General features: G+C 36.7%; 1 protein-coding gene across 1 annotated transcript in view; it reads left to right on the forward strand.

Annotated features, from left to right (window-relative positions):
- Window positions 1–15,728, forward strand: part of COL28A1 (collagen type XXVIII alpha 1 chain) — a 158,693-nt gene that overhangs the window by 29,534 nt on the left and 113,431 nt on the right. The window contains exons 9-11 of the mRNA XM_069462091.1: window positions 274–318; window positions 3,352–3,396; window positions 4,433–4,486. Of these exons, the coding sequence (XP_069318192.1) occupies window positions 274–318; window positions 3,352–3,396; window positions 4,433–4,486 (144 nt within the window). The remainder of the gene's footprint in view (window positions 1–273; window positions 319–3,351; window positions 3,397–4,432; window positions 4,487–15,728) is intronic.

Below are 15,728 nucleotides of genomic sequence, written 5' to 3' on the forward strand. Positions count from 1 at the left end.
GTATGTGGTAGATGGTAGTAGGTTCCTTTCCTTCTAATTTTATCCGTTTCTCAAAAATGTCAAACCTCATTAAGTGGTATCACTGATTTGACTCTGTCAAGTTAAGGATGACTCATGGATATGAATTTTCAATACCCCATGTAACCCACAGTATTGAGGATAAAATTGTGTAAAACCAGAGTGATTCTGCTGTGAAGCTTAAAAAAAAAACCCTCAAAATCCTAACATTGAATGATTGCAAATGTTCTCTTATTTATTTCGTTTATTTTTCAGGGTGAACGTGGGGAATGTGGTAAACCAGGAACAAAAGGTGACAAAGTAAGAAACGTGTTTTTAAAATGCTAACAGCTGTGATCCCTTTGGGGCTACGTTTCCTTAAGGAAAAATTCCTGGGCTGAATTATGTTGATCTCACTATTAGAGTTGAAGTCAATGACTCAATTTTCACATCTGTAAAACGTGAAACAAAGTGATACCTAATTTAGTTAAAGGAGCTTCCAAATGTCTTTCTTATGGACCATTAAGACTGTCTTGTGACACCCTAACCTCTGGGGCCATGCCTACTGAATGTGGTGGTGAAAAGAGTAATTTAACCAGCAAAGTCACTTCAAGCTCCAGTTGGCTCAGAGTAGAATTGCTTTCCAGATGTAAACACTGAGAACAGGCACTTTCCAAAACAGAGTGAGAAACTTCATGAAATAAGTTAGTGAACTAGTTATAAACAATGTAGAACAACTAGATATATTAATAGATAGGGGTTTGGAATTTTGAAAATGCAGCAAGACACAGACAATTGGATAGGTATGTATTTTTAGTTAAAAAATAAACATGGAAAAAGTAATTAAACTAGAAACAATATTAAGTACGTTAAAGAGTTCCTTACAGTGGACTCCAAGCTATTTGGCACCAGGGACCGGTTTCATGGAAGACAACTTTTCCATGGACCCTGGGGGAGGGAGGATGGTTTCAGGATGATTCAATCACATTACATTTTTTGTGCAGTCAGACCTCTCTGCTAATGATGATTTGTATTTGCAGCTGTTCCCCAGCGCTGGCATCACCACCTCAGCTCTGCCTCAAATCATCAGGCATTAGATTCTCATAAGGAGCGAGCAACCTAGGTACCGCGTGTATGCATTTTACAGTAGGGTTTGCACTCCTATGAGGATCTAATGCAGCCGCTGATCTGACAGGAGGTGGAGCTTATGCGGTGATGTGAGCGATGGGGAGCAGCTGTAAATACAGATGAACCTTCACTTGCTTGCCTGCCACTCACCTCCTGCTGTGTGTCCTGGTTCCTAACAAGCCACAGACCAGTACCTGGACCATGGTGTGGGGGTTGGGGAACACAGCCTTAATAGAACAAAAATATATAGAAAGTACATTTGAAACATTTTATGTTAAAGTGCCCAAAAATGTACAGAGTAAAAATAGTTTTCCTTATAGTTAAGTCAAGGTACTATAAACTCTTTCAATGGGTATGTTACAATTACGGGAGGGGGTCAAGAAGAGAAAATGAGGCAGAAGGTTTAAAGAAGAGGGTAAAATGATAACACTGGCCCATGGAACTAAACATTTTAAATAGCATGAGATTTTTCTGAAAGCTTTTGACTATAGAGTTAAAGGTCAGGCATTTTGCAATATGTAGGCTCTGTAATTATATCTGGGCAAAACCAAAAGAGTGATAATGAATAGGTTCTTCCTGGAGGATAACTGAAATACAAGATAGACATGGGTACTTGGAAATATAGAAGAAAGGGCACATATAGAGTAGAACAGAAATGAAAATCAAACAATACCTGGGAAAACTATATGAAATAAAAATGGTTGAGAATTTAGTATCATATTTCATTGACTAAGATGCCAGGGTTGTTAAATGTGCCATTATTTTCTGTGCCCAAAAGGAAGAAAGAAAAACACACTGCTAATTATAAATACAAGATGCAATTGATTGTAAGACATACCCCAATGTCAGAGATGTAAAAATGTGAAAAAAATGTGTCTTATAGTCAATGAGATACAGTGTTCTTGACACAAAGAGTTCACACAGGTTTATAACAAAGCCATCTGAACAACGTGAGGAGACACAAAAGAGGAAGTATATTAATAGAAGGAGACAAATATCCAAACACACTAGCACTCAGATAATTGAAATGAAGACATTAAGATATTATTTCACATATCAAATTAGCAAACAAACAGTGAAGTAACATATAATAGCCACTATTGATGGGGATTCCATAAGATGAAGATACACTCACCCATACTCAGGTGGTGCCAATGGACAACTAACTTTATGGAGGAAGTTTCTCTCTCTTTATTTCCATGCACGACATGAGAGAAAAGGGAGAGCCAGAGAGAGCCTTGAATGGGCTCACAGTCCCTGCCTCAGCTAGCGTCTTCTAGGAAGCTATCTTTAGGAATGAATCAGAAGTTGGACAAAGATTTATACACAAAGGTGTTCATTATAACATCGCTTAAAATAGCAATCATCAAAAATACTTAAAGGTCAAAACTAGGGAAATGAGTAAATAAATTATGATAGGTCCCTATTTTCAAATATTACTCTGTTTACATGAGTTTTTAATGACATGGCAAAATATTTTTTATACAATGTGAGGCCAAATAGGTAGAACATAAAATTGGATATACACTCTGATAAAATTATTTGAAGAAAAATCTATTGGGAATAAAATTGAATGAAAATACACCTAAAATGTTAACAGCATTTGCCTCTGTGTGATTTTTTTTAATTGTTTTTTTTTACATTTTTGTATAATCATTATCATTAACAGGTACTATTTTGATAAGCAAAAAATGTGGAAATTTGGGGAACGAGAAATTAGGCTATGTTATATTCTCAGAAAAAATAAATTTTGAAGGGTTTCCTACTTGCAGAACATATTGAAATATTTTCTATTAGAAGAGTGTTGAGAATAAACAGTATTTTGACAAATTACATGTCTTGAAGATGGGCAAAAAAGTGATCTAGGTATTGTGGAAATGCACTAAATTGTTAATTTAATGGACGTTGCCCTCTTGGATGAAACATATTCCACCAAGTTTACTGCCTTTTAGGGAATCTTCTGAAGAACTTTACTATAACCAAAATGTCAATATGTAGGCCAGAGACTTCCATCTAAAATTGTATTTTCATGAGATTTGTTTACTAAAGGAAAGTTTGACTCCCCAGTTGGCTTGTTAATTAAAATAATTTCAATTTGTTATCTTTGATGTTTAGATAACCAGGGAAGATTAGTCATTGCCCAGAACACAGTCCCTTCTCTCCCACCTGAAATCACTTTACTGTGAAGACAGCTATTTAGGGAGACTTATCGATTTTATTCCACAGGGATCCCCAGGGCTGTATGGACCAAAGGGACCCAGAGGACTTCAGGTAAGGAGGCTAAAACCAAATCTAAGTCTGGATTAGAATTACCCAGGGAACTTTTAAAAACCCCTTTGCCCACTTGCACCCTCTACCAGTTAAATCAGAATGTCTGGGGATTGGAGCCAGGCATTGATGTTTTTAAAGATCCCCAGATGATACTAATATACAACAAACTTTGGAAACCACTTCCCTAATGTTTTGATTAACTAACTCAGGCTCCCTAAAGATAGGAACCAATAGGCAAGTCTTCTTAGTGAGTAGCTAAGGGGATGAAGTTAAAAAACTAGAGTGTTGGAAGGTGAAGAAAGTCAAAGTAGTTAAAAGTAAGAGGTAATTATTTTTGCATTGCTACTATAATATAGTTGAGAAAACTATGCATTTTATCTAAATTACAGTATTTGTATTGTTCCGTCATTACAGGTAGTTAATGCTCTATAATATGGACTGATTTCTAAGGCATTTATTTAAGTTAGACATTCTGTGGATTTCAGAAAATAATTTGGATCATTTTTTTCAGTCTAGGGACTTGTCTCTTCTGAAGTTTTATTGGGGGTGTATGTAAACAGTTAATTTCAATATTTCAAAAAGTCTATTGAAAATTATACTTTTACCCAGGATTTCTTAGATGACATCTAGTTAATCATCTACTTCTTTGCCTACATCTGGAATTGTCGGAGCAAAGCTGTAACTCTGGTTATCACAGAGTCATTGGAAGCTCTGACTTTCAGTTATATATGCCTTAGATATTAAAAAAATGTTTAATAGGCAAAATCCTTCAAAAAAGGGAGTCCAGCATAGAAATTAGATTGGAAATATAGGTTCAGAAAACAAACATCTCATTAATAAAGTGCTATTTTAAAAGCTATTTATTTGACTCAAATTTTACCTTATATCATTTCCCAATTGAAAGTAATCTCAATTTAGCTCTGAGTTATATAGTATGACTTCTAACTCTAGGATCTCTAGGGGCCCTAAAAAACGATTCATTCCTGGTTGACCTTTTGTATACAGAACTAATTCTTGGTTTTTCATCTTGGAGCAGGGCATTAGTGGACCTCCAGGGGACCCAGGCCCTAAGGGATTTCAAGGCAATAAGGTAATCTTACCCTTTGGTTAAGACAGGCAAAGTGTCTTTCTCTAGTGCTCTATGTAATGCATATTTTATTAGGTAGAATTCAAGGGACTCTTTCAGAAAGTACCTTTGGAAATGCATGATAGCCTGCAGATGTATACACAGAATCAAGTACATGCAGGAAGTCAGTGGCATTTATCATTTATTATTATATTATTCAAAGGGGGCATTATTAAATATAAGCCATTATCTGGAATCTTTGCTGTTTTCTTCTTACTCCTGATGGTTAGTCATTTTATGGCTCACTAGAAACTGAAAGCGGTGACAAGTAACACAATTCAAACCACTCTGTTTCCCACATGTAATGTCAATTCGATATACAGTTTTTAAGAGAAGGGAATTTACAACTGTTATACCAACAGAAATCAAGCTTTTTTTTTTTTATTATAGGGAAATCTCAACTATCAGTACCACCACGCTTGCAGACAACCAGCCAAGATAGGTGGGGGTTGATTAAGAGCTAAATAGTAGAAGCAAAAGTGCTGATAAAAGGGACCTTTGAAAGATCTGCTTATAAGGCTCCCTTTTCCCATGAGGGTGGCCGTTAGTTTGCTAAAAACAAGCTTTTTATTAATAGTTCCTTTTAACTCTTCTCAATGCTTAGTAAATTTCATGGCTATAGTAAATATCCAGCAAATGGTGTTGACTTAGTGACTGGAGTTGTATGGAATTTGTGGCAGTAATAACAGCAGAAGATGCTGTCCCCAACTGACCCTGGCTAAAGTCAAGTCTTTTAAGGGTGATGTTAAATTTGAGTTGTAGGGAGCACTTAAGAAAGAGGTAAGGAAGTGACAAGTATAGTATTTTTAATGAGATAATGACAGCAGTGTGAGTTATTAGGCCACTTTTACTCAGCAAATTTAAATAGAATGGGCTTCTCAGCGGCAGTGTGCTTAAGCTTCATCTGAGGCAACTGTCTTTTTCAGTCTTTTCCTGTGATTAATTCTCTCTGGGGTAAAGAAATGGCCTTGTTGAATACTGAGTAGAAGTTTTCATAAAATTGTGTTGGCTATGGGTAAAATTCTGCAGCAAGAAAAATAATATATTTTGATAGTCCACACAATATTTCTAGAATTCTTTGGTTACCTATGATGGTATTTTTACATGTTTGTGAAAAAGAGAGTTAGGATCAAACATCAGAGCTGGAGTTTGATGGTGGAGGGCAGGTCCATAAAAGGTGCCGTCATTCTTTATGTCTAATAGATTTACCACTTTGTTTTTTTAAAAACAAATTTATTTCAACAAAATTTAGCTTTTAATCCCCCAAATACATTAATTTTTAATAAATGAATGAGTCAAGTGTTTTTTGAGGGGGTGGTTATAATTTTTCTGACCTAATAGCACTTTGTGATTGACTTTCACAACATAATTGTAAAAGGAGCCATTTCCCCAAAAGTATTTGAGAACTTCATCAATTTCTCAAGGACCTCTCTTTAAAAATTTTTTAAAGACAGTTTTACAAAATTATAAAATATATACGACATAAAATTACCACTTAAGTTTCAATCACAAAGTTCACTGCCAAGTGAACATACAAAGTTCATTGCCAATTGAAAATATGTCAATTTCTAGAGAATGCTGGGAATTGTTGGGAGTCTACACAGTAGAAGTGAGCTTCCCTTTCTCCTTCTATATTTCTGGTTTAAGGTTACAAATTTAGTAGTTTCTTGACTTTTATTTTGAGACTATTACTAACTTCTGTGTAATTTCTATTACTCTTTGGATCCATTAGAGATCCATGTCACATTGATCATTAGCTATTTTTTTTGATTTTATATATTTATTAGTGTATTATCTTAAAAGTCAGGTTTCAGGGAATGATTTTGCCTCCCGGAATGTACTGTACTTCTAAATTTTGAAGATATAATAAACTATTTTGTTCCTCAATCTGGAAATAATGATATATTTTATAGTGACTTATTTCTTTTCATCCATTACCATTTTATTACAAAATGTTTTAAAGAAACTGCTATTGTAATTTGTGCAAAAAAAAAAAAGATCTCTAAAATTCAGTAATTCTATATTCTCTAATGGGCACAGGAAGATTATTTATTTTGAAACTTCTATAACAACAGCTAACATTTATTTGTTGCATATTTACTATGTACAGGTACAGTTTTAAATATTCATTTAACACAAATACCACCTTTTGAAGCATGATCTGTTCTTATCCCCACTGTTCAGATTAGCCTACTAAGGCACAAAGAGTTTAAGCTATGGGCCCAAGTATACAGAGCTAGTAAGGGGCGGAGTCAGGATTCAAGCCCAGAAGTCTGATCGTAACCACCATATCATATTTATCCCCTTAGGGAGAAGTGTCAAATTTCCTGAATATTTGGCCAGAGATAAATGCATTTCTTTTGGATAGTGTGGAAGTTCCATCTGTCTTCCCTTATAGTGGACTCTGGCTGGGAACAACAGTCTATTGAAAGGTGCATTTCTACTTGGTTATAATGTTCATCTGAAAGTACAGGAAAAGAAGGAATAGAATCACTTGGGAAAAAGAAAACAATAACACTAACTGTGCATTTTCAAATGTTATATCTCTTACAAGACCTTAAAATAGAAACCTTCAGACTTGTAACATTTTCAAAGATTTCATGAGTTTCTAGGTGGGGCCTGCCCATGTCTATGAATTTATGAATGGTCTTTCTCATGAACTACAGTCACTTTCTGTTGCTTCAGGGGTTGGATTTTTTTCCATGAAAGAGGTTTTCAGAAAAGGTGGCCAGAGAATAAAAGGAAAAAAATAGTATATGATAAGTTAAGGGAAAATGTCCTTCTGGCCCAGTTTCACAAATCATTTCTGTCATTAATACTTTCCACATGGAAAGTAGCTGCTATTCTGCCCTGAATGCCCTTGTTGCCTTAGCAACAAAACATAGATGTTTCTCAGAATAAAGCCCTGGCTGGGAGGCCACCTCACCATCTCCCACACATGAGGGCCATGTAGTGGCATTCATAAGAAGAACATCTCAGCAGTCTCTGAAGTCAATTAGAATTGTAACCACACAAGTGCCTGAGAATCCTTACCCCTAGGACCAAACTGAAACGTAACTCAGGAGAGAGTACTGTGCTCTGAGGGAAGACTGAACCCCTAAAAACACAATGTGCTGATTTCCATGGGGCTGTTGTGGTGGCTCAGGTTGCAATCACATTTGACCATCAAAGGAGTCCTCTAATAACTAGAAAGAATGGCTCAAGATGGGTAGGCCTTTCAAATCACATTAATTTTAATAAAACACTAAATTAATTTTGAACAAAGAAACACAATGGAACACTGGGTGTGCCCAGCCTATATTAGGTAATTTTTTGCCATTTTCTTGATACCTTTCTGAGGTTATTTCTGATGGATAGTTCCTTCTCAAATCTTATATAAATCTGCTGTTTCTGAAACCATCTTTGTGCCCCCTGGGAGGGGAGACTGCTCTGTGGCATGTGCAAGAAGCTGCTTGTGCTACTTTGAAGCATCCTAACATTAGAGCTCCAGTGCTAAGGCTGAAAGGGAGTGAAGAGATATCCCTGATGTCTCTTCTCAAGGGAAAGTACCATATGCTAATCCTCAAACAATTAAAAAAATGCTGTGATATTACATTATATATTAATTTGTCTTAATAGAAGAATCACCTCTTTTCTTCTAACACCTTTCATTGTGCTGCTCAAGGAAATTCATAATATTTCCCGCAGGGTTTTCATCCTGAGTGTTTTCTTCTTGCTGTACATTCAAGTGCAAGAAACTCAATATCCTTCCTTTTACATATGAGATTGGTCTTCCTTTATGTTCTGTTTAGTTTCTAAAATGTTATGAAACCCATAAAGAAATAGCAGCAGACTAGTCCAGTTTAACAAACGGATATGATTAGGGTAAATAATCTCCAGGGAGTCAAACATCTATCCAAAATCTGTGAAAGACCTAGTATTAATGAATAAACTGAAACTATGTTTCAAGAGGAGTATATGGGGATAAATGAAATATTCAGCTCATTCCAAAGTCCACACCACACCACAATTTTGGGCACCCTACTCTTCCTAATCCTACTCTGCTTCTGTGCCAGTTTTTGAGGTTCCCAAGCACAGGAGATATTTTTCAAGTAGATGATATACTAGTGAAGAGATTTAATAAACAATAGCTAAATGTACAGGCATTGAAATTAAAACTTTAAATTTGGTAGACATCCCTAAGCAAGATCCTGTTTTCTTGAAAATGCTCTATGAAAAGAGATCAGTTTTAGCAAGAAGGCTCCTCATCTTTCAGATATGGTGCTAGGAATGCACATGCAGAGCCTTCTGATAGCTGGAGCTGTGCTAATCAAGTTTCCATCCTTCTAGCTTCCATGTGTTATACCTCAAACATACCTAGCCATTTTCAGACAGGAACCACTCACAGAAAAGTTGAACAGATATATGCAGGTCCATCACTGTGTTTAAAAAGTCTAAAGCAAAAGCTCTAGTGGCAATGGATCAGGACCACTGCTCTCTGAGAGACTAAACATTATGCCACACACACTCATTCACACACATTCAAGTTAAGCAACAAGTATTTCTTGAATGAGTGAATACTCATTTTTAAATGGAGTGAGTGGTCAACAGTAGGCAGGTCACATAGGCCATTGGTTAAGTGGTAATTTAATTGGCAATATTGAGGTCATTGGAAACCTTTGACAGAGCAGCTTCAATAGAAAGGTTGGGGAGATGGCAATGGGTTGTGGAAGGAATCAGAGAGGAGGATGTAGCAGTCAGGAATCTTGACTAGTCTTCAAACATATTTGAGTAGTAAAGAGAAACAAGATAGTGTTGACATAATCCATCAAAATCTTGTGTTTTAAATAATCTCTGTTATTTATACTTCTTTCTTTTAAAAGTGGCATGAAGACTTTGGACTGAAATTTTTTTACAGTTTCAAAAATACAGCTTAGGGCCATGTTTTCTATAATGTCAATATTTTCACTAGAATAGAAAACTCACTAATGAAAATTTAGTAGTTTTAAAAGTTTTGGTCGTTATTTAAATACTTGGTTTGGCTCAGTGTTAGCTTAGTAGCTTTAGTAGGTCAATCTACTAAACAAAACTAATATTTCCAATTGTGGTTTGGACATGTTCAACACCACAAATATGAATAATAATAAAAAATTTTAAACTTTCTCCACAAGCAAGCATCTTGTATAGATATATTTCAGCTCTCAGACAACTGAAACACCTAACACTCTCATAGCATCATGATGTTCTTTCCACCACATAAACAATCATGTTTTGTAACAGGATGTATAACCCCGTATCAGTTGATGTGAAGTAAATCAAGTAAAACATATATAGACATCTGAAATTCCTAGTAAAGAATAATTAATCAAACAAAAGAACTTTTTTAAGTTCACAACTTTCTTAACAGAATGACTATATTTTTTGGCTTCATGTAAAGCATTATAAGTATAGGGACTTAAACATGTTAGCTTTTCTAGTTGTCCAAAAATGATAATGTGCTTTCTGGATCTTCTGGCAGGCTCACAACTTTGAATGAGATTGTGGCTGCTCAGTGCATAGGAAGAATCCCTTTACAATTTTAATTACAAATATCTGTTAAATGAAGAATCATAGCCAAGCTGCCAAACTATGTGAATGTGTTTCCTTCAGAGATGTCAAAGTCTAAATGCTATTTCTGTTCTGGGCTTAATTAAAGGGAAAGAATCATTAGTAATCTAGCAATTCTTGTAGAAAGGGCTTTGACCTACATGCACATCTGCCCACCAAGACTCTAAATGAGCTTATTAACTCATTTGACATGAGACAACTGATAGTGACAACTTGAAGTGGCTGCCAGAACATGTGGGATGTCAGCCAATGGCTTCAAGGTAGATGATTTCCATTCCCAAATTGCTGATGCATGTGGTTCTCGGCAGATGAGGTATATAATCTGTGTGTGTGTGTGTGTGTGTGTGTGTACTGTCAAAGTAAAGCTCTCATGGACAAAGTGAAAGCATGTAGGAACCTAAAATGCTGCCAACATTTCCCACAAAGTTGCTGAGTCTAACCTTCATGCCTAGTCAAACTGGGCACCAATGTGGAACAGAATCAGCCACTGCAATGTCTTCAGAGGGATGTCAGAATTCTTTTTTTTTTTTGGCAATTACATCAATGTCCTATATTATTCCAAGTAAGTTGCAATAGCAGTTTTGCAACAGGGAAATTAGTTTTATTCCAATCATAAAGATTTTTTTTACTGTGGAAAAATATATATAATGTAATATTTGTTATTTGAACCATTTGTAAGTGTACAACTTAGTGGTATTAAATATATTCAGAATGTTGTGTACCCATTATCACTATCCATGCCCAAAACTTTTTCATCATCCCAGCATAAACTCTGTACCTATTAAACAATAACTCATTTTCCCCTCCTCCTACACTCCAAGAGTAAGTTTTTAAGAAACATACCACACTGTCGTATGTATTTATAATGTATCTATCTCCTTTCATAAATCAAGGTTCTTGTTCTGAGATTAATGGAGAGTGATTGCCCTGAATATTTTCTAGCCACTCATTTTGTGCTGTAGAAGCCTAAATAGTGTTTACCAGAGCTACGATTCTCAAAAGCTCTCCCAGAAGCTGCTGACTGGGCCTTGCTTTTAGGGAAAATGACACACAATTCCCTAGATTTTGTTATATGTGACAAAGCATGACTTTCCTATTAGTTGAACCATTTGAATTGCCATTTTGTAAAACACGGTCAAACATGTAGGGCCTTGCAAGGAGCTCTGTCTGAAGCGATGAGCAAACGGAAAGTCCTTGGAATGTTTTACTTGATTAAAATTAAAATTAAAAGATTGCTCCAGCAGCAATAGAGGGAATAAATTGAAACATGCTGGAGGGGATGCAGGTAGAATACTAAGGACTTGGTTGCAGTCTGAACAAGAGGTAATATTAATTTGGTGTAGACTCTGGAGGCATGGTAGAGGGTGGCAGAGGTGGATGGATTTGAGAGAGATTTAGGAGGCATATTTACGGGTTTGGGGATGGATTGCATATGGTGGAAGAGGGAGTCAGCAGTGTCAAGAATGACCCCTAGGTGCTGGTGTGGTACAGGAGGGATTTTGGTGCTCTTCCCTGAGATAGAGAATACTGGAAGATAACTAGGTCTAAGACTGAAAGATTATGAATTTGTCTTTGGAAATGATGAGTCCTTTTTGAAATTCTCTTTTTCTCCAACTCCACACAAGACATCGTCATATTCTTCCACTCCCACCCCACTTAAATCTTGGTACTGTTCATGGTTCTGACCTGAGCTGCCACTCTAAACCTGTGCTGTCCGGTGCAGCAGCTGCATGTGGCTACTGAGCACTTGAACTGTGGCTAGTCCAGATCGAGATGTGCTGTAAGTGTAAGGTACACATCAGATTGCAAAGACTTAGTATTAAAAAGTAGTAAGAAATATAATCATTAATACTTTAAAAATATTGATTACATGTGAAATGACAATATTTTGGATACATCATAAATAAAATGCATTATTTATTATAATTTAGCTGTTTGTTTTTACTTCTTAATATGGCAACTAGAAAATTTAAACTGCATATGTGGCTGTCTGTATATTTCTATTGGACAGTACTGCCCCAGACAGTGACCCTGTTGTCACCTCATTTCTGGCCCCTTGGGCCCACGGGGCTGCTCACTCTCTCTAGGACATTTCCTATCATTTTATGCCTCATACTCTTTCCTCTTCCTGAACTTTTGTCCTCTTTCTTTCCCATAAGATTAGCTATGGCTTCTCTTTCTTTGTTCAGATTAACTATCTTCTCTGCTATATGAAACTTTCCCAATTCCTTAAGGCAGAATTAAACATTTCTGCCTCAGAGTCTTACGTACTCTGTTAATATCTTTATTATAGCTAATTCACTTGCTTGCATTTTGTTTCATAGTCATTTGTCTCTCTAGCCAGATTGTAAACTTCTGCAAAGTGCAGGTGCAATCTGATTTATTTGTCTAATTATGTAACCTGGTACTCAATTAGAGCATAAATTGTTATTCACCTAGTATCATCTAGTTGGTGCTCAATCAAGGTCTGGTGAATAACAATTGAATCTATACATATTAAACAGCTACTGCGTGATTGGTTATGACTTCTCGATGTTTTACAGACAGTATCTTGAATCCTCTCAACAGCGCTACAGGGCAGATATAATTATCCTCATTTTGCATATGGGGATCTTGCAAAAGCTCAAGTTGTTAGTAAACAATAGAGCCAGGATTCCACTACACCGAATGACTCCAAAGCCATGATTTTTCCCTTGTGATTCCATGCATGCTGAAAAGTAGATTAAAAATGGATATTATGTTCCCACAGCATAAAATGGAAAAAAAAAAACCTATTTCCTAGAATTGTTAGATTAAATGAGATAATATATATAAAGTGCTAGGGCAGTGCTTATAAACTATAGGTTTTATTAAACATTAGCTTGCTTTGCTCTTGAGGCCCATAGCATGGGTGTTCTTGATTTCTGAGGAAGACCCAAGGCAGTCCTCACTATCCCCACATATGCTGACACTCACATGGAGGACATGAGAAACAGATGTCTTCTGCGCTATCCATTTTAACCCAGTCCTCTTTGTTTTATTCACTTGTTGGTAAATGGCTCTGATGGCTAACAAAAGTAAAGTAGAGAAATAATTAGTAGTACTGAGGGCATGCAATCTGTGTGTGTGTGTGTGTGTGTGTGCGTGTGTGTGTTGGTGAGGGTTGGGGCAGGAATAGTAATAGGCAAGGAATCAAGCCTGGAGTCTTACCAGAACTATATTGTCTTGCCAAATTCCCAGAAAATCATTCTGATTAGAGCATTGACTCTTCTCTCCCTGTTCTGTCTTACCCACACATTCTATTTTACAGTCAGAATCACTACCACTTTCTTTACACCTCAGGAATCTTTGTAGGAAAGGGAAAGGGGAAATACACAGAGGATAACCAGTAGCTGTAGGTCAACACTGGTCTGTGGACCCTATGTTGAGATGCCAGGCTCCTGAGAAATAAACTTAAACAAGGGGAATATGAACATATATAACAAAGGGCTATGTTCAGGTAAAGAAAAGCAATCTGCTCGCAATCTTCAGATTCCTGTAATTCCCTTGAAAAAGAAATATTAAGAAATTTCTCAATTGCTATTGGTACTTGGCCAAGGCTAAAGAGGGCTTTTGGGCCCAAGGGTGAGATAGTTGCTGCTCCTCTTGATTCTCCTGGTTCACATATTTCAAGGTAACATCCAAACCAATTCTTTGTTACCAACCTGTGCTCTTGGTTTGTTTCTTCTTTCTTTTTTTCTTTTCTTTCTTTCTTTTATTTTCTCCTCCCTCTCTCCCCATCTCCCTCCCTCCCTCCTTTTCTTCCTTTCCTTCAAGACAGGGTCTTGCTCTGTCACCCAGGCTGGAGTGCAGTGACACGATCATGATCATAGCTCACTGCAACCTCAAACTCCTAGGCTCAAGGGATCCTCCTGGCTCAGCCTTCCAAAGATCTGGGATTACAGGCATGAACCTCTATGACTGGCCTTGGTTTGTTTCTGATCAAATATCAAACAACTACTACATAGGGTAGAGCTTTCACTACTCAAAAAACAAACCAACCCTCAAATTCTCTACCAAATGTATAATTTAAATGTCTTCTGATACATTACAGAACCAAAGCTACATAAAAAAGGGACAGAAAATGAATAGAATAAGTGAACTTGAGGCCTTATTATTATTATATTTTCTAATGGTGTTATCTCTTTTATCTCTTACACTAGTCCTTTAAGTTTAGGGCTATATCTTAAACTTCCTCCTGTTTACTTCATGGCCCTCCACAGAGCAAATACTTAGTGTCATTGCTGAGTGATAGAAATGGTCACCCATATGTGACTTGTATAACTGAGAAGGAGATTCCAACTTCAGAGCACAAGAGGTTGTAAGAAAAAGGCTTTTTGAAGTATAAATTTGGAATCTCTAGGAAGGTAAATATTCTCTAGCACTTGATTAAGCTTTAAGATTAAGAAAACAACGTCGGCCGGGCGCGGTGGCTCACGCCTGTAATCCTAGCACTCTGGGAGGCCAAGGTGGGCGGATCGTTTGAGCTCAGGAGTTCGAGACCAGCCTGAGCAAGAGCGAGACCCCACCTCTACCAAAAATAGAAAGAAATTATATGGACAGCTAAAAATATATATAGAAAAAATTAGCTGGGCATGGTGGCGCATGCCTGTAGTCCCAGCTACTCGGGAGGCTGAGACAGGAGGATCGCTTGAGCTCAGGAGTTTGAGGTTGCTGTGAGCTAGGCTGACGCCACGGCACTCACTCTAGCCTGGGCAACAGAGTGAGACTCTGTCTAAAAAAAAAAAGAAAAAAAAAGAAAACAACGTCAAAGTTAGTGAGAACTTTTATGTCTAATGTTATAAAGAGAGAGAAATTCCACAACCAAGAACAGGTAAAATAAGAATTGGCAGTCACTTGGCTGCTCTAGAAAATTTAATCTATATAGAAAAATAAGTACAACCGTAGAATTTTGAAAGAAAAAATTTCAAGTTGATTTGTGTGCCAGAATGACTTGCATTCAACAGGATAAACAGTAGGTACTTTTGAATTCAATCCACTTAAATGCCAAACACTCACAAACTCTGACAACTGATTTTGAAACAGGTTTCCTTTGTTTTAATTCATCTTGAGCCTGGGCATATCTTTTGGGGAGCTGGTTTGACTCTGACCCTTCTTCTCTTTCCCCATTGCAATTGGTCAAAGTCAACAGACTTTCTTAAAGCAATGCCTCTACCGTATCAACAGAACATTGCTCTGGCTTCTACATGTCCCCTTCAAAATCACAAGCCTCTGGAGCAACTTGAGACTTTTAACATGAGTGACAATTCTTCCATTTCCTTTAATCTGAGAGAAGGCTTGTCTCAATTTACTGTTTCATTTTACCGTTGGTTAGTGCAAGCATGAAGAGGGAAATCTTTAAGTTGAATGAAGTTTTAAATAGCAAGTATTCATGAACTCAAACATGAGTATTCAGTCGTCTTCCTTAGCATAAATTAAAGATAAATGTGTGACTATAAAAACACTGGAAGGAAACACACCAAAAATTAATAGTAGTCTTGGAGGGATAATTTAAAATTTTCTTTGTATGCATGGTTTTTAATATATGAAAACCTTTCTATAATGAAGATACCTTATTTTGATGAACAGAAAATTTAGCATT

Source organism: Eulemur rufifrons, chromosome 29 (assembly GCF_041146395.1).
Source record: "Eulemur rufifrons isolate Redbay chromosome 29, OSU_ERuf_1, whole genome shotgun sequence".
In the NCBI taxonomy this organism is placed as follows: Eukaryota; Metazoa; Chordata; class Mammalia; order Primates; family Lemuridae; genus Eulemur; species Eulemur rufifrons.